The sequence below is a fragment of the Piliocolobus tephrosceles genome, chromosome 18 (assembly GCF_002776525.5).
Source record: "Piliocolobus tephrosceles isolate RC106 chromosome 18, ASM277652v3, whole genome shotgun sequence".
NCBI lineage: Eukaryota > Metazoa > Chordata > Mammalia > Primates > Cercopithecidae > Piliocolobus > Piliocolobus tephrosceles.
The window spans coordinates 9,702,535-9,724,973 of record NC_045451.1 but is presented as its reverse complement, the minus strand read 5'-3'; the positions used below and the strand labels follow the sequence as shown (position 1 = coordinate 9,724,973).

The 22,439-nt window shown below is 35.7% G+C and overlaps 2 protein-coding genes across 2 annotated transcripts in view; one reads left to right on the top strand and one right to left on the bottom strand.

The window, feature by feature from the left end:
* Positions 1-22,439, top strand: part of DOK6 (docking protein 6) — a 422,926-nt gene that overhangs the window by 390,607 nt on the left and 9,880 nt on the right. The gene's annotated exons all lie outside the window — the stretch shown is intronic.
* The window catches only part of CD226 (CD226 molecule), a 128,947-nt gene continuing 122,774 nt past the window's right edge, over positions 16,267-22,439 (bottom strand). Inside the window, exon 6 of the mRNA XM_023224187.1 lies at positions 16,267-16,472. Coding sequence (XP_023079955.1) covers positions 16,451-16,472 — 22 coding nt within the window. The 3' untranslated portion in view covers positions 16,267-16,450. The remainder of the gene's footprint in view (positions 16,473-22,439) is intronic.

Sequence of the window (22,439 nt, the reverse complement as noted above, 5' to 3'; positions counted from 1 at the left end):
ACTTATATTTTACAGTAGAGGTATGATCTACAAAACTGTTATTTCATAGGATTCAATTTTATCTTTTTGTCTAGATAAGCCAACAGGTAGATATAGATAGTAGATACATACATACAAACATACATGCATATATATATATGTGTGTGTATAGATATATATACACATACAAACATATATGTGTCATTTGAGGCTTTTAATATTTGCTTAAAATTGTTTGTTTTGGTCCTACTTTCTATTTCATTGATAAAGTATATTTACATAAAGATAATCCTGCCAGTTACATGCTTATCCACTTGCACTTTCTATCCTACATTTTATGTCTTCTAGGATTTATGGAAAACACAAGTTTCTGTGGACATGATTATGTTTTCCAAAAATAACACACTGTGACTTAAGAGGAGAAATGGAGCAAAGCCAAATATATTGATAATAAATGACAATGTTAGAAAAAGACCAAACATAGCAATTCATCCTCCATTTAGTGATATTTTCAAAACTGAAAATAGGCTCATAAATCCATTAGGAGGCCCTCCCCACTCCCACTGCTCCTATTTTGGGTTATTGAAGAATCAAATTCCAGACACGAAAGGCCTACGGCATTGCCAGGCCCCTTTCCAAATCTCCTGATCTACTGGACATTGAAACGACAGCAGCTGCTCCTATATTTTTCTCTGCCAATAGACTTTACCCTTTTATGTCTCTTGTGCAATATGTTCCTCTTGCAAATAACAGGAACTGTGCGTAATGACAGTTGTGACCACACATCTCATTATACATAGACCACAGTCCCTATGAGCAAATTAGTGAATTAACCATACAACCTTAAAACAGATTAGCAGTAAAGAGACTATGTTTTCAGACCAAAGTTTGGAGATTTGTTACTTTGGAGTATTATATCTTCCTCCATGATAAACATAAATATTATGTATGGAGCATTTACAGGAGTAAATACATACTATACTTTTTACTTAGCCTAAGCCATGAAGTAGGTATTATTATCATCCCATTTTAAAAACACAAAACCTGGAGGCTTTCAGTGATTTCTCATTAAAGGCAAATTAGGATTTAAACCAGACCAGTCTACATGGGAACCCTGCACTCTATGTTAGACTTTGACTTGGAGGTTAACTTCAGAGCCGCTGGTGTTGGAACTGTTCGTGACCATTGAATGCAAAGTAAATAGGACATAGGAGGAGAAGAAAAGGTCAAAACCATAGCAGATTTTAACAGCAAAAACTTCAACAGGGTCTTAGCAAAAACTGTGGCAATATCTACCAGTAGAAACCTCAAGAAAACCCCAAAAGGAAAACATTCTGTGTTTGGTGCTTGAATGTGAAGAGGAGAGCAGCATTCTCACACATTTCTTCTTGCCCATGTAAGTAGTAAGTAGACACATAGCTTCAATAAACACCAAAGGATGTGCAAATTAAACTGCTAGAGGTGTTATCTTTTGACTATTCTTGAATAGTAAGTTTTAGTTCCTTGAGTATGGAGCCCAATTCATTCCTTCCTTTCTTATTCTTTCATGAAACATTTTACACAACTATGGCAGCTGTTCGGTAAATGTTTACATCTTGAATTGACTCTTCATTTGTGATCAGTACCGTTGATCATTTCAGATATGTTTAAACTTTATTTAGTGAAAGAAGTCCATTTTTCTTCTTATTTAAAAAAATGAAAATAATAAAAATAATCCTTAAGGTTATTTGACCCTAAAAGAGGTATCTCCAACATTTACCAAACTCAGTCTTTGTCTTGCTCTACTCGGGTTGTCATAGCAAAATACCACAGACTGGTGGTGTAAACAACAGAGATTTATTTTCTCACAGTTCTGAAAGCAGAAAGTCTGAGGGCTCTCTTCCTGGCTTGCAGACAGCCGCCTTCTCACTGTGTCCTACAGGGCCATTCCTTTGTGTGTGTGCATGGAGAGAGAGAGGAAAGAGAGAACTGTATTCTCTCTCTCTCTCTTTCTCTGCCATCTTATAAAGCCATCACTGCTATAGCATTAGGACCCACCCTTGTGACCTCATTTAACCTTATTTACTTCCTAAAAGTCCTATCTTCAAGTGCAGTCACATTGTGAGTGAAGGCTTCAACATACACATTTTGGAAGGGATGTGATTCGATCCAGAGTCATCCTCTAACAACAGTATAGTCCAAGATGCCAGTAGTCACATGCTAGATGCAACATGAGCATCCAGAGACCAGTTCACCACCAACTGCAACATCTCAGAGAAACTGCCTGGCTACCCTTAATCCAATTATGGATTTTATGTCTAGACTAAAGCAAAGGCCCATTTAAACTAAGAAAGCTTGCCAAAATCAAAATTCTGAGGTTTGGACTTTGTTAAAGAACTGAGAAACTCAAGATTCCTTGGGACTCCAAACAAAATATTCACTGTACACCTCCTTCTCCTACAAATACCTATGGAATGAAGGACCCCCCTTCAAGTTTAAAACCCATGAACTTTGAGTACCTTATAAAACCACCAGACTCCTGACACTTCCCCAAGATACAAAGCATCCCTGGCCTGCGAACAGGGGGCATTTTGGCAGCAGGGGCTCTCCCAGAATCATTCTCATTTGCATGTCCCATTCCAGTGTGGTTCCTTCACATCTTGGTACATCTCAACCAGGAGGGAGAGGTGAGAGGGATGTGCTCTGAGATGGCTGAGTTTGTTCACAGTGGACACTCCTGTGCGCCAGTCAGTGTTCAGGCAAAGAAGCAGAACCAATCGAAGATAAATATTAAGGGGCTTATTTCAAAGAACTGGTGTATGTGATTGTGGGGTAACACTAGGCAAATCTGAAGTCCAGGGACCAGGCCTCCAGCAGGTGTAAGCTGGGATTCCAGGATATGGCCTGAAGTTGATGTCCACCTGAAGGATTTCTCCTTCACCAGGAAATCCTCAGCCTGCTTTTCAGGACTTCCAACTGATAGAATCAGGCTCGCCCAAATGACCTAAGATCATCTTCCTTATAATGAACCTTAATCACCTAGAAAATACCTTCAGGACAACACCTACAAGAGCATTTGATTGGATAACTGGGGCTGTAGCCTAGCTAAGTTTATACATCCAAAGACCACCACAGCCTGTATACAGTCCCATGACACTGCTAAAGGCTACCAGGCCCCAAGCCAAAAACTAGAGCCACGTAGAGATGATAAAGGCCTCCTAGTTAGATCCTGAGAAGCAACAAGAAAAGCCACAGTCATAGCCCTGGGATTTGGCACAACCACCAATAATCACACAAGACTCCCACCATCACCAGCAAAACCTGCAGGATACTTCCCATCGGGCTATTGTAAGGATTAAGTGGAAGAAATTGTTTAAAATACAGTGAAAACCAAAGTTTTACATTCATATAAAGGAGTGCTGTTTTTACTATTATTATTTTTTGCTATCAGAGAATGTTCACTTTTTGTCTAGAACCTAGAAATATCCTCACAAGTACACAAGGGTATTAGGCAGTATCGTCTCCATAACAGTAAACTCTTTTTCTATTATTGAGTTCCATATATTTCTTACTTTTAACCAGTATCACTCAATCTAATCCATATCAGTATCTTAATCGTAGGACAGTAGCTATCTCTTTTAGCATGTGTTTCTCTCAATGGATGAAGAGTATGCATACAATCAAGAAAAAAAAAATCCAGAGTAAAATATGTCATTAATGCACATTTTTAAACCCAAAATGTTTTGCTACTCATCAAACAAGCAAGCAGCTCCTCACAATTCTGCTATCCTGGCTGCAAGAATATGTGAAAATCTCTCCTGGGGGAACTCATGCAACTTGCACAGGATTCATTTTCATTCCAGCATGTACAGTCCCAGAAATGTAATAGGATTTCAGGCCATCTTCTTGCTTTCTAACTGTGGTAAGAACACTTAACATGAGATCCACCCTCTTGAGAAATCTTTAAGTGAACAATACGGTGCTAAAAGGACAATGTTGTACAACAAACCTCTAGAACTTACTCATCTTGCATAACTGAAACTTTAGACCTGTTGAACAGCAACTTCCCACTTCCTCCTCCCCATAGACCTTGAAAAGCATCATTTTACCCTCTTTCTATGAGTTTGATAATTTTAGATACCTCATATAAGTGGAATGATGCTGTATTTGTCCTTCTGTGTCAGGTTTATTTCACTTATCATGATATCCTCCAGATTCATTTGGATTGTAGCACAGGGGTGTCCAATATTTTGGCTTCCCTGGGCCACCTTGGAAGAAGAAGAATTGTTTTGGGTGACACATAAAATACACTAACACTAACGATAACTGATGAGCTTTACAAAAATTGTAAAAAAAAAAAAAAAATCTCATGATATTTAAGAAAGTTTATGAATTTGTGTTGGGCCGCATTCGTAGCTGTCCTGGGCTGCAGGTTAGACAGGCTTGTTTTAGCAAATGGCAAGACTTCCTCCTTTGTTAAGGCTGGGTAATATTCCATTTTTGTGTATATTTACATATAGTGTGAGTGTGTACTTCATTTTCTTCATTCATTCATCAGTCAACAGACAATTAGGTTGTTTCCATATCTTAGCTATTGTGAATAATGTTTAGGCCATGATCTTACCACTACCTAGTATCCTACACTAATTGTTACACTAATACCCCAAATCATAAATACTTTAATGAACAAAAATTATTATGCTTATATTTTCTGCTACATAGATTTTTATACATGCAAACTTAATCAATCTCTCTAAAATAGCAATTGTCAGGAGAAAGCAAAAAGCAGAATCCCAAATAATTTTTCCTAATATACACACCAGTGGACTTCAAGCAAGAATCAAGCTGCCTCTGTGCATGGGATCATCTCCACAGGGTGCATAGATTAATACTAAGAATGAAGAGTAACAGAGACATTTGGCCTTAAACTTGCTATTTTTATATCATGTATCTTCCCATCTAGAAACTTAAAGCAGCATTAACATATAAATTTAAACATACAGAATCAATATGAAAATATCATCAGAATGTATTTTTATTAAACTAAAAAGCTAATTCACTCAATAGTTTCTAAATATCAAAATCACATACTCTATACACCATGGAATACTATGCAGCCATCAAAAAGAGTAGGATTTTTATCCTCTGCAGGAACATGGATGGAGCTAGAAGCCATTATCCTTAGCAAACTTAGGCAGGAACAGAAAACCAAATGCTGCATGTTCTCACTTGTAAGTGGGAGCTAAATGATGGGAACACATGGACACATAGAGGGGAACAACAGACACTGAGGCCTATAGAAGGATAGATGGTGGGAGAAGGGAGGGGATCAGGAAGAATAACTAATGGGTACTAGGCTATATACTTGGGTGATGAAATAATCTATACAACAAACCTCTCCATGACAGAAGTTTACATATGTAACAAACCTGCACATGAACCCCTGAACTTAAAATAAAAATTAAACTTAAAAAAAATATTCATTGGCCATTCATGGATTACATTGTCATATTTTTGTTAATACAATCATGTCAACCATGCTATGAAAATTATATATATATATATATTGGTTAAAATGGTCTAGAATCATGAGAAAAGTCAATAATTGAAAGTTACCGATAGGACATGCATGTCTGAGTCTCGCCTTCCTGCTCATACTCCCTGCATCACACTTCCTATGTGGGCCCACATTTCTCTGCTTTCTGTTGCACATTCTAACAGCCAGTAACAGATTTCCCTAAAATACATTATGTCTGCATCTTTTCGGTTCAGTTCAAACTGTCTGTTATGGGGGCGGCAGTGAAGGGAATAAAAAGAAGCTCTCTTAACAAAAGAATTCTGATAAGAGACATATTCTCTAGTGAATCATCCTCTGAATGTTAGCCATCACCGTTATGAGTAATACACACATCATTATAGGCTATTTACCCTGTAATCTCTTTATTTTCCATCTTTAAAAGTACCCTATTGTGGTATAGCAGTAGTCTCTTGGAGCAATTTTATGGGGCAGCAAATCTTTGAGAACAATTTTCTATATTCAGAATTAAAACACGCTTCACTCTTTTTAACAATGGCTCTAACAGGATAAAAGCTTGATTCTAAAACCACAGGAGTCATTCATTTTCTCTTCTTTGTGTCTGTCCTAAAGTAATTTTTCCCCTGTGAAAATCACATGAGCTCTCTGATTTTTTTCCATTTCATATTTATGTTGATGGCATGCTATTGTTTTTTTTTAAAAAAAAAATCCTTTGACAACTATTGCCATCAAAACAATAGCAACAACAAAACTCTATGTGTCTCATGAGAAATAATTTAAACAACACTTCTCAGGTAACTGAACTATCTACTGGAAATTAATTGTGATTAATAGTTTAATTCAGTCCTGTGAATTTTATTGGTAAGAGGGCCACTTACCTAATTTTCTTTTCTCTAGTGAAAAAAAATTGTCTGTATTCATTCTTTCTTTCTCATATATCACGAGGTTATTCAGCTCTCCCTATTTCATATCAAGAAAGGATGGCACTGAAACTTAGCAGAGTCTTACTAAATAATGGGTAAATGTCAAATCCAGCAAAAATTTTGAAGGCTCCATCTTTAGCATGGGAATTGTTAAATATCACTACTTATTGACACTGTCAACAACTGTGAAGGGCCTAAAATTTTTACCCTTCTTGTAAACTAACAAATTAGCCTGCCACAGTTTCATGGATGTTGGCAGAAGACATGAGACTGCTAGGTCAGAGACAATGGGCAGTTTATTACTCACAGCAATTGCATTAACTAGAGTATTAGCCTTTTTGATGGTCTCCTGAATCCCAGTTCCCACAAGATGATGCAAAAAGGTTCAGGTGGCACCTGCACATGAAGTAAGTTGTATCACAGGAGGGAAACTACAAGTTTAGGGAGCCCCAATGTTTTATAATAGGCAATAATCCAGCCTGACATTTCCCCCAGAAAAAGACATTATCTTTTTTGTACTGGAATAAACAAATCTTCCTTTGGCTTCAGAGGAAGACCTTTGAAGGCCTATGTTTCTTGACACATCCTCAGAAAGATAATCCAGAACAAGGCAGTCATTGCCTTTGCTCACAAAACATGCAGAAACGCAAAAGACTCATGGAGAACAGTCTATCAATAAACATTCTTCATTTTCTCCCTAAATCTACATCTGTTTACATTTTTAAAAAATACTTTAAATTGTTAAACTTGTTGGGACCAGTGGGTTATAATGAAGTTATAAAAGTTTTTAAAAAAGAAATAGTAATTTCCTTATTCTCACACTTATACCTGTAGCATACATTGACAATCACATTTAGCTTTATAGTATTTTTACATTTTTATTTTATAAAGGACTATCATTTCCCCATGTCAGGACCAGGCTAAATAATTAAAGTACTTTGATTCAACAGGTAATGATTAACAATCAAAAATGTGCAGGGCAAGATGAGACATCTGTACTTCATTTTGTGTTCCATTCTGTGTATACCGGAGTGAGTTGCTGCATCCATTTTTCAGAGTTTTATTCATTAATATTTACTGAGTGCCTGCTGTGTGCCCGGCATTTCACAAGGCTCCAAAGACACAAAAGTAAATAAGCTTCCTCTTCTCAACTCAGTATAATCTTATAGAGGAGAGACAAAAGCAAGGAGATGAGAGATGAAATAGAGGTATGCAGAGGATGCTAACAGAGTGAAGTGGCTTCCAACTCAGGCTGGGCAGGATGGTGGGGAAGAGCGTGTAAGGCTTCCTAGATAAATTCTTAAAGAAAAAAATGGTAATTACCATGGTAGGAGTTGAAGTTCAAATGAGTGTGAGGGCGAGCCTTCCTAGTAAAGAAAGAAGCCCAAGCCACAGCTCAGAGAACAAACTTTTTCTGGAAACTACGTGTAGTTTCTAAGAGGGCCATTAGAGCAGAGGGTGTCAGGATGGTACTAGAAAGCTGAGGCTGGAGAAGCACATTTCGAACCACAAAGAGTCCTTAGGAGAAGGAGGGGTGTGTGTGTGTGTGTGTGTGTGTGTGTGTGTGTGTGTGTGTATTTTAAAGATGAAGGAATTAATTATGAAGCAGAGGTATTCTCCATTCTCTTATATCAGCATCTTCCTGGTGCCTTCCATGACTCTGTACTTTTATCTCCCATGAGACCCATTTGAGTTGCTTCACTCATCTCTATCAAGGTTCTTCTATGATCATTTCATAGGATTTATATTGAGAAAGCTGTCTACAAAAAAAATAGCATTTACTCTAAAAATACAATACATTTGCACAAGTCAGAAACTTACGTGATTGAAGATCAAAAGTTGAAATCAATTAGATGATGCTAGCAACCTGAGCTGTGTGTGGTGTGTGTTCCAAGAAAAGCAAACAGAAACTTACATCAGACAGCCTTGTTATACTAGTTATTTTTCTTAAAAAGAAATTTTTTTTTTTTAGACAGGGTCTCCCTCTGTTGCCCAGGCTGGAGTGCAGTGGTGTGATCTCAGCTCACTACAGCCTCAACCTCCTCCTGGGCTCAAGCAATCCTCCTGCCTGAGCTTCCCAAGTAGCTGAGACCAAGGCATGTGTCACCATGCCAACTAATTTTTGTATTTTTTGTAGAGATGAGGTCTCACCATGTTGCCCAGGCTTTTTTCAAACTCCTGAGCTCAAGCGATCCTCCCACCTTGACCTCCCAAAGTGCTAGGATTACAGGTGATAGCCACTGCACCCAGTGTCCTTTAAATTTTTTAACAAAAATAGTTTATGAACCACTTCAAACCCATTCAGTGTCATGACCCCTTTTGAATCCAGGCTGAAGTGTTAATGAACACCCAAATGGTAGTTAATAAAGGAGACTGGTACCACTCTGTCCTGAGAAAGCCACTTTAAATTGAGGCTCTGCAGGACTGAATGAAGTTAAGACTGAGAGGAGTTATACCCAGGGTATGATTCTTTTAGTCTCAATCTTGAAAAATTACAAATGACCATTCATTTCAACTTCAACTGCTTTTGTACTTAGAAAAATCTCACAATTCAAACTATTTTCCTAAATTTCTTTCTAGTGCTATTTAATGCTTATCTATTTCCTTATTTTTTTCAAATTTCATAGAGGTATAGAGACTTGCATGCAGGCTTAGAGACAAAAAGACTCAAACAAACATAAACTGTTTCTGTCTTTGATTTAGTTAAGATTTAGAAAAACTTAATTTATATGATTTACCAATTTGCATTAAGTCAGTGTTATTAATTATGTAAACATACATGGTTTGCATTAAAATACTCTTATCTTTTACTGCAGTAGTGAGAGCACAGGGTGAATTTAGGAACATTAGCCAACCCATTGTCATCGATGTAATCCAAGAACATTGCAAATGGTTTATCAATGGTAACTTCTATTCAAGATTTAACTTTCTATTCTATTAAATGGTTATTACCCATAAAACAAAACAGAAACACTAATGTTTCTGACTTTCACAATTATGAAACGAAAGTAAAACATAAAGAGATAACAAATGTTTGGGAAAAAATATTCTCATAGTCAAGTACATACGAAATACAAATAATTCAGATTATGCTGTGCTCTTTTGAAAATCTTGTAACTGTGTGGCATCAAAACAAAAAAAAAAAAAAAGCATGATGCTTGCCTTGCACCTTTGCCTGTAAAATATGCTTTTATTTGCAAAATATTATCCTTTTCCCCAACCACCCAACCACTGTGCTGTATGACAGTGTTAACCTTTGGGGGTCAGTGAAGAGTTTTGAGCTGGTAGCCTGAGTTCCACCGTTACTGTATGTGTACTTCAGGGTCCTCATCTAAGAATGAGGATAAGAGCACCTCTCCTATAGGCCTATCAGGTAGGTTAAGTAAATTGACATTGTAAATTGACAGATTAAGTAAATCTGACACTGTTAGTGCTCACTAACCTTTCAGTATTATCATGAGCCCAGCACTCTGCTACTTGATATGTGATTATATTTGACCCAAAGTAAGCTGGTAAGTGCTAGTACTGGCCTTGGCATCTATACTGTCAGCCTTTTCCCTATCCTGCAGGTTTTCAGTTCCATCAGAACATGGACCAGAATATTGTAAAGTAGCAGTTATTCTAAACATACATTTTTTTAGCCAAAACCATTAGTATTTAATATGAAAAATAATTCATAAAAATATATCTCAAATATATTCTTCCAATTAATTAAAAATTAAAGGGTTAATTTTTAACCCCTTTAATAAGGGGTTAAGATGACAATTTTTATTGTTGCCCACTGGTAAAGTGGTACCATGGCTAATAAGAGTTGCTAAACTCACCTAGAAAAGTGTTCTCCTAAAACATTAGGAATGTCAAGAAAATTCCTTCTTCTACAATCTTGACTCCATTTTCATGAATCTCAGATCTCTTACTTTCTATTGGGATGGTTACAATACAGTAGAAATATATTGCAATATCCAGTCCAGGAGGTGTTACTAACTAGAAAATTGTTTAGATTTCAGATTTCTAGGCTCTGAAATTATTGCATGGTTTATTCATTGTGTAATTCAGACCTTAGAATCATGATCTTAACTGCAATAAATAATTATAGATTTTTCTCAGTAAGAATAAACTTTCTCAATTCCCTACCATACCCAACCCTTCTGGCCCCATTCTTATATAGATCTATGTCCGCAATTCTCAGCTCTCCTATTGGATGCTAGAGGATTACTAATTTGCTGCAGAAAATGGAGAATTGTTACTAAATCTTGGGAAATGCAAATAAAACCAGAAGCTTCTTTTTATCTCTGTACTAGTCTTGCATTAAAAAAATGTTTGATCTAGGGATAAATTGTTACCCATCAGATATAGTATGGTGGAAACAGAGTTGAAAACAGCTACTTGGTAGTCCCATTGAGTGAGCTTCCAAACCATAAATCTGATCCAATCACTCACTTTCTTAAAATCATTCAAAAGTTTCCCATCACCTATTAGAAAAAATTATCCAATCTGTTTGGTAGAGTATAACAAACTTTCCATGACTGGTTCCCTCTCCATTCCCAATCTCATCTGCTTCTACTTGCCATTTGGATTTGGGCCTAATTCATAATGGTGAAACATAAAAATTTTAAAGCCATGACCATTTGGGCATTGTAGCCTTATAAGAGTGACAAAGGGAATATTTACAAATATAAAAAGTCAAAATTTTGTTCCTGATGATCAGAATGCTTCCCAGATCTCTGAAAAATTAATCAGTTATCAGAAAGAAAAGCCCTAGGCAAACTTCTTCTTTAGTAATTCATTTTGATAATTATATATTAAACTTCTAGAAAGTAAGATAAAAATTCAGATCTTTATCAAGTTAAGCAAATTTTTTAACACATCTCGTTGAAGTCATTTCAGAAGTCCTTGGACTAAATGCAAGCTTAACCTTGTATCCACCACAGAATAAAATTGTGCTACATTATATGAATGCCTGATAGTAAATTTTAAATAATTTCATGATGTTTCTCATGTGTAGTCTGAACTTTCTGCATACTGACTCCTCTGTAAATGTACGTAACATTCAAAATTTCTTTTGTAACAAATCTTTGAGTATATATTGTGTAGAGAAGTCTCATTCTCATGAAAATGTGTTTTCTTGCATTCATTTAAATTTTTAGAAAAGAATTGTAGCAAAATTTTCAAGTTTTTTTCTTAATATATCATTTAAGGACTATAAACTTATATGTATTATTCTTGTTATTGATTAATAGGACATTAATCTGGTGTTTAAGTAAATTTCTTTAAATAGCTCACTTTATAGTTCAGATCTCTATCTAAACGGGGAATACTGTACTGCATCATCCTAAATAGTTCCTTGATTATTAAAACTCTCTAATAATATGTTCAGAAATGAAAACAAAGATACTTCAATATAATATTGTTTATAACTGAGCCTTTGAAAATAGCAATGAAATATTTATAGTTTAAAAACTAAATACCTGAATTTTTCATTATGAAATATTTTCCCATTCCTCTTGTTAATCAACATTAGCAAATTTTTATTCCATATATTCTCCAGTCTTTATATAATGTTTTCACTTAAATTATGCCATTTTAACATTTACCATTTTACTGTCACAGATTGCTTATAAACTTCATAATTATTCAAATGAATTATCTATTTGCTAATGATAAAGAATTCATCTAAGCTTGCAAAGAGATCACAGTTGTAGAAAATTAATATCTCACTAGGTAATTACTATAATGTAAAAACAAGAGAAATAAATGCAAGCAACAGAAACAAATGCTACATTGACTAAAATAAGATATATAAGACTGTTTTTATTATGGAGAATTTATAAAATAGCTATTCAAATATAATTCCACTTGAATCAAATTAAACCATCTTCAAGACAAATCAAATTATTATAAACTACGTTATATTCACTATTTTTTAGTGTTTGGATATTGTTGCTAACCCACCAGTCTTTTTATAACTGTGGGCTGAGCACTGCATAAAATTAAATGATATGCAGTTTTCCCATTCAAATATTTCGATCTAAGTTTTAAAGATATAAGTAAAGAATAGTTGCATGTCCACTTATGAGATAAACAAAAAAGAACCACAGCTTTGAGATGAAAGTCCCATTATTAATAGCAATACATTGATGTATTATATATATAATATATATAATGTATGTATACATAATATTTATAATATATTATATATATAATGTATGAATGTTAGAGAAAGGAGAGGGACAGAGTGAAGGGAGAAGGGGAATAAAACCCTTTACAAATTAACATTTGGGTAATAGAATGTTTTTTTAATTCTGTAAATCTCACAGATGAGGTTAAAGAAATCACAAATCTCCCACATAGTAAAGCGGCAAAAAGGAGAGTGAAAATAGACAAGATTAGAAAAGCACCAGATCAGTACAGCGCTTGAATATATAATTAAGAAATGATCCAGAAAAAGAGAATAGAGGTGGAAAAGAGGGAGAGAAAATGGAGAAATGGAAGGAAATAATTAACAAGAAATTATTTTAATAATTCTAAATATTTCTTGGAAATAAGAGACTTTGGTTCCTTAATTAAAAAAAAAAATACAGCTTTTCATCATGAAGCTTAAAACACTGGAAACAAAGAGCAGTTTTTAAAAATTCTAAACAGGATAAAACCTAACTCTATTGTAATATACTATTATTCTGTACCATTATGTACTAACTCATTTAATACATGATTCTATTAGTAGAAACTATCCTCACTGACATTATACAGCTGAGGAACGTGAGAGAAAGAGTAAAGAACTTTCTGGATGTCACCCAGCTAGTAAGTAGTGGAGCTGGAAGTCAAACCAAGGTTTTTTTTTTTTTTTAGAGTTTATACTATTAGCCATTACACAATACAGGAATCCTTAATTTAGGGTGAGAACCATGATAAATTCCCAATGAATTAAAGAGCTAAAGTTAGAAGAAATGTGTGAAAGTATTAAGAAGAAAGTAGGAGAAAACATTTTAATATTACTGTAATGAAGAAAGACTTGTTATCAAGACACAAAACCTAGAAAACACAAAGACAGATTTGACCACAAAAAATTAAATACTTTATGTAGGAAAAAGAAGAAATTAACTAAACAATGAGATGCAATTTTTTGTATTCAACTTGGAAAAAAGATTTTTAAAAATCTAATAATATTCTTATCTTTCTAATGTTAAGAAAGAAAGTACTTTTATATCCGTTAGGTGGGAATGTAAAGTAGTGCAATGCAGTTTGACAGTTTATATCAGAAACCTAGTGCCATATAACAGCCATTAAATTAAAAAATAATTTTTTGACAATTTGAAGAATCAGAAATTGCATGTCATATTTAATCATTGTATGTAATTTTAATCCAAATTATATAATTTCACAAACAAGTGCAAATACCTCCCAGAGTAAAGGCCAAGAAAATAATTGTTCCAACGTCCAAACCCACTAAGTTGTATTACATTAATTATGTTCAGTTTTTGTTACCAATTATACCTCAATGAAGCTGGAAGAAAAAATTCCCTAGAAAAAGAAAAGATGTCATGAATTAATGTCTCCTGATTCATTTTGATTTTTATCTTGTTATAGACTGACCTTATCCCCCACAAAAATACATAGGTTGACTCCCCAAACCCACATATGACTGTATTTAAAGATAAGATATTTAAAGAGATAAGTAAGGTAAAATGAGGTCATATGGGTAGAACCTCATCTGATACAACTGGTGTTCTTATAAGAAAAAGAAACTAGGACACTGACATGCTCACACACAGAGGAAAGGCCATGTGAGGACACAACAAGAAGATGGCCATCTGCAAAGCAAGGAAAGAGGCCTCAGAAGAAAGCAACCCTGCCAACACCTTGATCTTGAACTTCCTGCCTATAAAACTTCAAGAAAACAATTGTGGCTGAAGCTACCCGATCTGTGGTGTTTTATTATGGCAGCCCCAGCAGACTAAGACATAACTTTACTTATTTGAATTGTTTTTTGTTCTTCAGCAACACACTTCATGATTTTGAAGGTACGTGAACCAAGTCTTAATGCATTGAGTTGTGAAAATCAATATTACTTCTTCTCTGAAACTGTGCTGTATCCTAAAGTGACCCATGTGTTTAAAGGGCTTCTATAAGGAAAAGTAGAACATGTTAAAGGCAATGCTTTGGCTTCTGTTTCCAGAAAACCTACGTCTGACTTCTGCACTGTCGTGCTTGGCAAGTTGCTAAGTACCTCTAGGCTTCCAATTTATTTTTTTTTCCACATGTAAAGCGAAGATATGTGTATGAGTAAGGGTTTTCCAGAGAAATACAACCAGTAGGATACATATAGATGTATAAGAGGAGATCTATTATGGGAATTGGCTCACCTTATTATGGAGGCCAAGAAGTTCCATGATCTGCCATCTGCAAGCTGGACACCTGAAGTAGTGTGACACAGTCCAAGTCTGAAGGCCTGAGAACCAGGAAAGCCAATGATGTAAATCCCGTAGTCCAAAGGCCCAGAGTTCTGATGTCTGAGGGCAGAAGAAGATGGATGTTTCAGCTCAAACAGTGAGAAAATGTGCCATTCCTTCTTTTTCTGTTCTATCCAAATGGACTGGATGATGCCCGCCCATATTGGTGAGGGCAGATTTTCTTTACTTAGTCTACTGATTCAGATGCTAACCTCCCCTCAAATACCTACACAGACACACTCAGAAATAATGTTTCACCAGCTATCTGGGCATTCTTTAACCATTCCTGTTGACACATAAAAGCCATCACAATATGGAATCTCACTGTACAGAGTTGATATGAGGATTTTTAAAAATATGATTTCTAAGGTACTTAGTACTGGATATACATGAAATATATGCTCAGCGAACAGTGGTTATTATATTATGGCTTTTCTACATCACTGTCTTTATGGATTAAAACCATTGATCTTCATTCCCCATTTCTCAAATGTGCTGAACATGAGCCTGAACACCCCCAACAAATCTATTTAAGGTCACGAAGCTGAGACACTGAGATCTCCAGAGGAATTTCAGAAGCACTCTAGGAGAGCACAAGGATCAAATCATAACCATAATAGTCTGGTTTGACTTATAATTAAAACAAATTGAATAAAATTCAGATACAGTTTATAGAAAAGATGTTAGCAATAAGTCCTAGTATTTCTAAGCATAATTAATATATGGTATGTTGATTTTGTATCCTGCAACTTTAGTAAATTTGTGTATCACCTCTAAGAGTTTTTTGGTGGAGTCTTTAGATTTTTCTAAATATAAGATCATAACACCTTCAAACTAGGATAATTTGACTTCTTTTACAACTTGGATGCCCTTTATTTCTTTCTTTTGCATAATTGCTCTGACTAGGACTTCTAGTACTATGTTGAATAAAAGTGGTAAAAGTGGGCATTCTTATTTTGTTCCAGTTCTTAGTGGAAAGGCTTTCAATTTTTCCCCATTCCGTATGATATTAGCTGTGGGTTTGTCAAAAATAGTCCTTATTCGGTTGAGATATGTTCCCTTTATACCCAATTCATTGAGGGTTTTTATAATGAAGGGATGTGGAATTTTATCATGTGCTTCTATAGCATCTATTAAAATGATCATCTAGTTTTAGTTTTAGTCCTTGATTTTGTTGATGTAATGTATCATGTTTATTGATTGTTAAACCATCCTTGCATCCTGAGAAGGAATCCCACTTGATTAAGGTGAATGATCTCTTTAATGTGTTGTTTAATTCTATTTGCTGCTATTTTGTTGAGAATTTTTGAATCTATGTTCATCAGAGATATTGGCCTGTAGTTTTCTCTTTTTTTCTATCTTTGTCTAATTTTAGTATCAGAGTCATACTTGCCTCATAGAGTAGGTTTGGAAGTATTATCTCCTCTTCAATTTTTTGAAATAGTTTGAATAAAACTGGTATTAGTTCTTTACATATTAGGCAAAAGTTAGCAGTGATTCCACTAGGTCCTGGGCTTTTCTTTGGTGGAAGACTTTTATTACTCCTTCAATCTCATTATTCATATGGCCTGTCAGCAGTTTTTCTATACATTAACAGCAAACAGTCTGAAAAAAAAAAAAAGACAGCAATTTCATTCACAATGGCTATGAAATATAAAGAAAACAATTTCATTTACAACAGCTATTAATACAAATATAATACCTAAGAATAAATTTAACCAAAGAAGTCAAACATCTTTACAACAAGGAACACTACAAAATACTGATGAAAGAAATTGAAGAGTACAAAAAACTGGAAAGATATTCTATGTTCATGGGTTGGAAGAATAAATATTGTTAAAATGTCCATACTACCCAAAGCAATCTACAGATTTGAAGCAATCCCTATCAAAATACCAATAACATTCTTCACAGAAGTAGAAAAGACAATTCTAAAATTCACATGGTACCACAAAAGACCCCAAATAACCAAAGATATCCTGAGCAAAAAGAACAAAGCTGGAGACAAGAAAATGGTTATTTATACACAGAATTAAACTAGATTCCCATCTTTCACCACATATAAAACTCAAAATGGAGTAAAGATTTAAATTTAATACCTAAAACTTGAGACTATTAAAAGAAAATATTGGGGAAATGCCACAGGACATTGGTCTGGACAAAGATTTTGGGGAGTAAGACCGCAAAAGTACAGGAAACAGAAGCAAAATAGACACATGGTATTACATCATGCTAAAAAGCTACTGCACAGCAAAGGGAAAAAAGCTAACAAATCGATGAGACGACCTAAAGAATGGGAGGATATTCCTAAAGTATTGATTTGAGTAAGAATTAATAACCAGAATATATAAATAACTTAAACAACTCAGTAGCAAAAAAAAAAAGCAAAATGTAGATATAAGCAAACTCCTGAATAGACATTTCTCAAAATAAGATATACAAGTGGCAAAAAGATATATATATATATAAGCTCAACATAACTAATCATTAGAGAAATGCAGATCACAACTACAATGGGATATCATCTCACCCCAGTTAGACTGTTATTATCAAAAAGACAAAAAATAACAAATGCTGTCAAGGATGTGGAAAAGGGGAACGCTCACATAGTGTTGTTGGGAATGTTAAGTAGTACAGCTGTTATGGAAAATAAAATGGAAATTTCTCAAAAAAACCAAAAGTAGAACTGTCATATGATCCAGCAGTCCCATTCTAGGTACATATCCAAAAGAAAGAAAATTAGTATATCAAAGAGATATTTGCATTCCCATGTTTATTGCAGCACCATTTACAATAGCCAAGATATAGAATCAACCTATGTCCATAAACAGATGAATGGATAAAGAAAATGTGGTACATATACATGATGGAATGCTATTCAGCCATAAGAAAGAATGAGATCCTGTCATTTCCAGTGACATGGATGGAATTAGGGTCATTATGTTAAGTGAAATAAGCCAGGCACAAAAAGACAACTATTACACGTTCTCACTCATATGTGAGAGCTGAAAAAGTGGATCTCATGGAGATAGAGGGTAGAATGGTGGTTTCTAGAGGTTGGAAAGGGAAAGGGGAAGAAGGAGATGAAGTGAAGTTAGTTAATGGAAGCAAAAATACAGTTAGAAGGAATAAGTTTCAATATTCCATAAAATAGTAGATATTATAGTTAACAATAATTTATTGTATTTTTCAAAATAGCTGGAAGAGAAGAACTCCAATGTGTCCAACACACAAAAAGAGATAAATGTTTGAGATGATGAATATCCCAATTACCCTGACTTGATCATTACACATTCTATACATGTTTCAGAACATCATGTGTTCTCTCAAAATATATGCAACTGTAATATATTAATAAAAAATATACAAATATACATTTTAAATAATAAGTTTATTTATTACAAGATATTATAGAGAGCCCTGGGTTGCTTCTACTTCCGGTCTGGTTTTCACATTTACTTAACTGCCCAATTATGTATTAGTCAATTTTCACAATGCTATAAAGACATACCCAAGACTCGGTAAGTTATAGAGAGAAGAGATTTAATTGACTCACAGTTTTCCATGGCTGCGGAGGCCTTAGGAAAGTTACAATCATGGCGGAAGGGGACGAGTCACATTTTCCATGACCACGGGCAAGAGAGAGCAAATGAGCAAAACAGGAACTTGCCAAACACTTATAAAACCATTAGATCTCATGAGAACTCACCCACTATCACAAGAACACCATAGGGGAAACGAACCCCACAATCCAGTCACCTCCTATCAAGTCTCTCCCTCAACACCTGGGGATTACAATTCGGTAAGGACATAAAGCCTAACCATATCACCATAAGAAGCTTCTGGCCCCCAATTCATTGCAGTCAGAGCCCGTGAAATAAATGGGCTCTCTTCTGTATGCAAGTCCTTCCTTCCATCCTGTCCTCCACCCTCCATCCATGCTTACCTCTGCAGCCTGCCCGCTCCTTTTTCCTCTAATGACTAGAAGTTACTTGTTAAAGGATAACAAGGTCTCCTCTGTGTCTATCTAGGCCCAACTGTTAATGCTTTGACTCTGGGCTGCTTGTGTCCTCATCAGATGACTTTGTCACTTATTTAACACATTGTTTGTAGTTTTGTTTTGTTATTTATAGGGACAATACCCTTTTATCTCCCCCAGATTCTAACAAAGTAATAAAACACATACATTCAAACTATTAAATAGCTTTACCAGGTCCACTGTCTTTTACTAATTAATACTGCAAGTTTTATGCTTTGGGATTTTTCTGACTTTCTACAAAAACAATTTCCTTCATAGTGTATATCAAGAATAAAATCAGTGTTATTAAGATAAAAATTCAGAGGTTAGCCAAAAGGGAACCCTTGTTGGTAACTGTGTGTCAGCAACAACGCATTTCTTAATTCCTCAGGAAGGAGAAGATATTCACTATGTGCTGTCAGTCTCCATTTTTTCTTCCATAACGTGAATCTTTGGTTTTGCATTTCAATTTGATTGTTGTTTTCTACTGAATTTGTGCTCCTTCTAGTTCATTACTAGTTTAGATTTTTATGATATAGCAGAGAAACTTCTTTTTAAGACTAGAGTGGTTTTGCTTTTATTGTGTGATAGTCTTGAGTTCCTGGAATTAGAGAGAGGGTCATATAATTTTGGCAGAATAAAGCGAATTTTTTAAATGGTCTCTGTAACCAATATATTTTCTTATTTATGGAATGGGACTACATTTCCAGGGCATGTATACATACCCTAGTGAGAAACTGGTGGGTAGTGGTGGTACGAGTGTCATTTCAGAGTATACTTGAACTATGAGATAAATGTGATTTTTTTTTCCCCCAGATTGTCAACATTACCTAGATATATGGGTAGAAAATAGTATTTTCTATTAAAACAAACATGAATACACAATAGATTAGTAAAGGTAAGAAGACTTTTAAAATAAGTCAATAACCATTAACAATTCTTTGCTTTTAAATTGTAGCATCCCTCAGATTCCAAAGGTACATATTGGCCTTATTTGTCTTTAGTGGGTGATCTGGAGGAAAAGTTTAGGAAACATTTAACTAGAGTCCTTGTATAGTGTGATGAGCAAGTCTGTTGCATCAGGTTTTTAATTTAAGCCACAAAGTTGATTTTTATTTTGTTTTGCTTCCATCAACACTGCCTAGGGGCATAATTCAAATGAACATTGAAAATGCTTAATTATTTCCCTCTTTTATTCTCATACTCATTGTTGCCAAAATCAGACAGCATTTACAAAACCTTCACGTATAGAGTACTGATTGAGGTATGCTATTTTTGTAATATGTATTAAATAGCATCATTTGTGAATTATCTGGAAAGAAATGGTTACAGTAAGAAAAATCATAATTCAAATTCTAATTAGACTAGAAGTTCTTCACAGAAGAGGTGAAGAAAGCGATGCTGACCTTGAGGGGGAAAATATTCTAAGTATGTCATAGTGAATGTCTTAGTCTTTTTTGTGTTGCTATAACAGAATGCCACAGACTAGGTAATTAATAAGAAAAGAAATGTATTTATTACAGTTCTGGAGACCGGGAAGTCCAATACTGAGGGGCCCACATCTAGTGAGGTCCTTCTTCTTGCATCATCCTATGGTGGAAGGCTGAGGGGCAAGACGGGATGAGACAGCAAGAAGGAGCAGAACTCACTTTTATAGCAAAGCCACTTCTGTGATAACCACTTCTGTGGCAATGAAATTAACATATTCATGATGATAGAGCCCTTATGACCTAATTACCTCTTATTAGGCCCCACTGCCCAACACTGTTGCATTGAAAATTAAGCTCTCAACACATGAACTTTGGAGGACAAATGTGAACCATACCAGTGAGGGACAGCATATTGAGATGGTGGAGAAAGCATAGGTGTTCAGCAAAAAAAAAAAGTGCAAGAATATCACCCCTTTAGTGCAGAAAAAAAAATTAGCATTTATTGCATATCTATCATACTAGGTGTCTCCTATATGTTGTTTCATTTAAATCCTGAAAATACCTTGGGAAACTATATTTTCCCCATGCAGAAACAATGAGGCTCCAGAAGGCATGGAAGAACTCAAGTCTGTCTGTTTCAAAAGCCCATGGTAGTGGGGGAGTTTGCACACTGTGCAGGGGAAGTTATTTGTGATGATTGAAGTGATGTGTACAGTTTTATAACTTGCTCTTCTAAGCCCCGTTGGCTGTCTTCTGTGACCTGGCATAGCACTGGCTGTATGGATTCTCTATTTGATGTTTATTGTTGTCTGTGTTTGACCATCGTTCAGAACAGCATGTGTACTCTAGAAGTCATGCTTCCATACTTTGTCTTTCCTGTGGAGCCTTGAATTATTTTAATAGATGATTGTTAATCGCATGATTGACTTTATACATCTAAGATTCTAGGATTTAAAAAACCGTGTTAATAGGCAAAGTCTATTTTGAATTTTCAACTTAAGCTTCAGTTCTCAGCCCACAAGTAGTATGAATTAAAGATGCTTCAGCATTTGTTCTCTTTCAGATATGTCTAAAACTTTTTAAAAAAATAACAGGACAAAACCAAGGCCAGGAGCATTATCTTAATATTAGACTTTCTAGCTGTCTTATGCTGATAAATGCCAGTATCTCCAATTACAGAAACTATGAATTATCATGTAGAGTCAATGGTAAGATGAGACAAAATCACCAAACTTTTAAGTGCTTTTTCCCATATCAGCTTAGTGTATCAGAACTTTGTCATTTCATCATGCCAAAATGCCACCTCCTTAGGGAGCCTTTGCTGACCTCCCTAGTTACCAATCCTGCTTGGAGACTACCATGACATGATGGCAGCACTTAGCATGGATTAACTCATTGATTTAATACTCAAAAGGATCATAGAAGCTAAGTGCCACTATATCATCCAGAATTTTTAGACAAGGAAACTGAGAAACCAAGAGATGAAGTAATTCCATTAAGATGGGTTACAGGCTAGGAAGTAGCAGAGGCAACATATATACCTGGTGTTCTAGCTCCAGAGATCCTACCTCTAACCCTAACCACTCCCTTAAAACCTCCCCTAGCCCCTCCTCTAGAGTCTCCCCCTGCTCCTCCCCCTTCCCTAATCCCTTCACTAGCTGCTCCCCTAACTCATCGCCTAGTTCCTCCCCTAACTCCTCCTGCAGGCCCTCCCCTAGTTATTTTCATGACTGCTTCTTTCCCTAGCCCCTCCATTAGCTCCTCTTTCCCTAGCCCCTACCTTAGCTCCTTCCCTAGTCCCTCTAACTCCTCCCCAAGCCTCGCCCCTAGATTCTCCCCTAACTCCTCCCCTAGCTCCACTCCTAGTCTCTCCCTAGCTCCACTCCTAGTCTGTCCCTAACTCCTCCTCTAGCTCCTCCCCATCCCCTCCCGTATCCCTCCCCCTAGTCCCTCCCCATCCCCTCCCGTATCAATCCCCTCCCGTATCCCTCCCCTAGTCCCTCCTCATCCCCTCCCGTATCCTAGTCCCTCCTCTAGTCTCTCCCCAGCTCTTCCAGTCTCTCCCTAACTCCTCCCCTAGCTTCTCCCCAGTCTCATCTCCTTAGCTCCTCCCCTAGTCTCTCG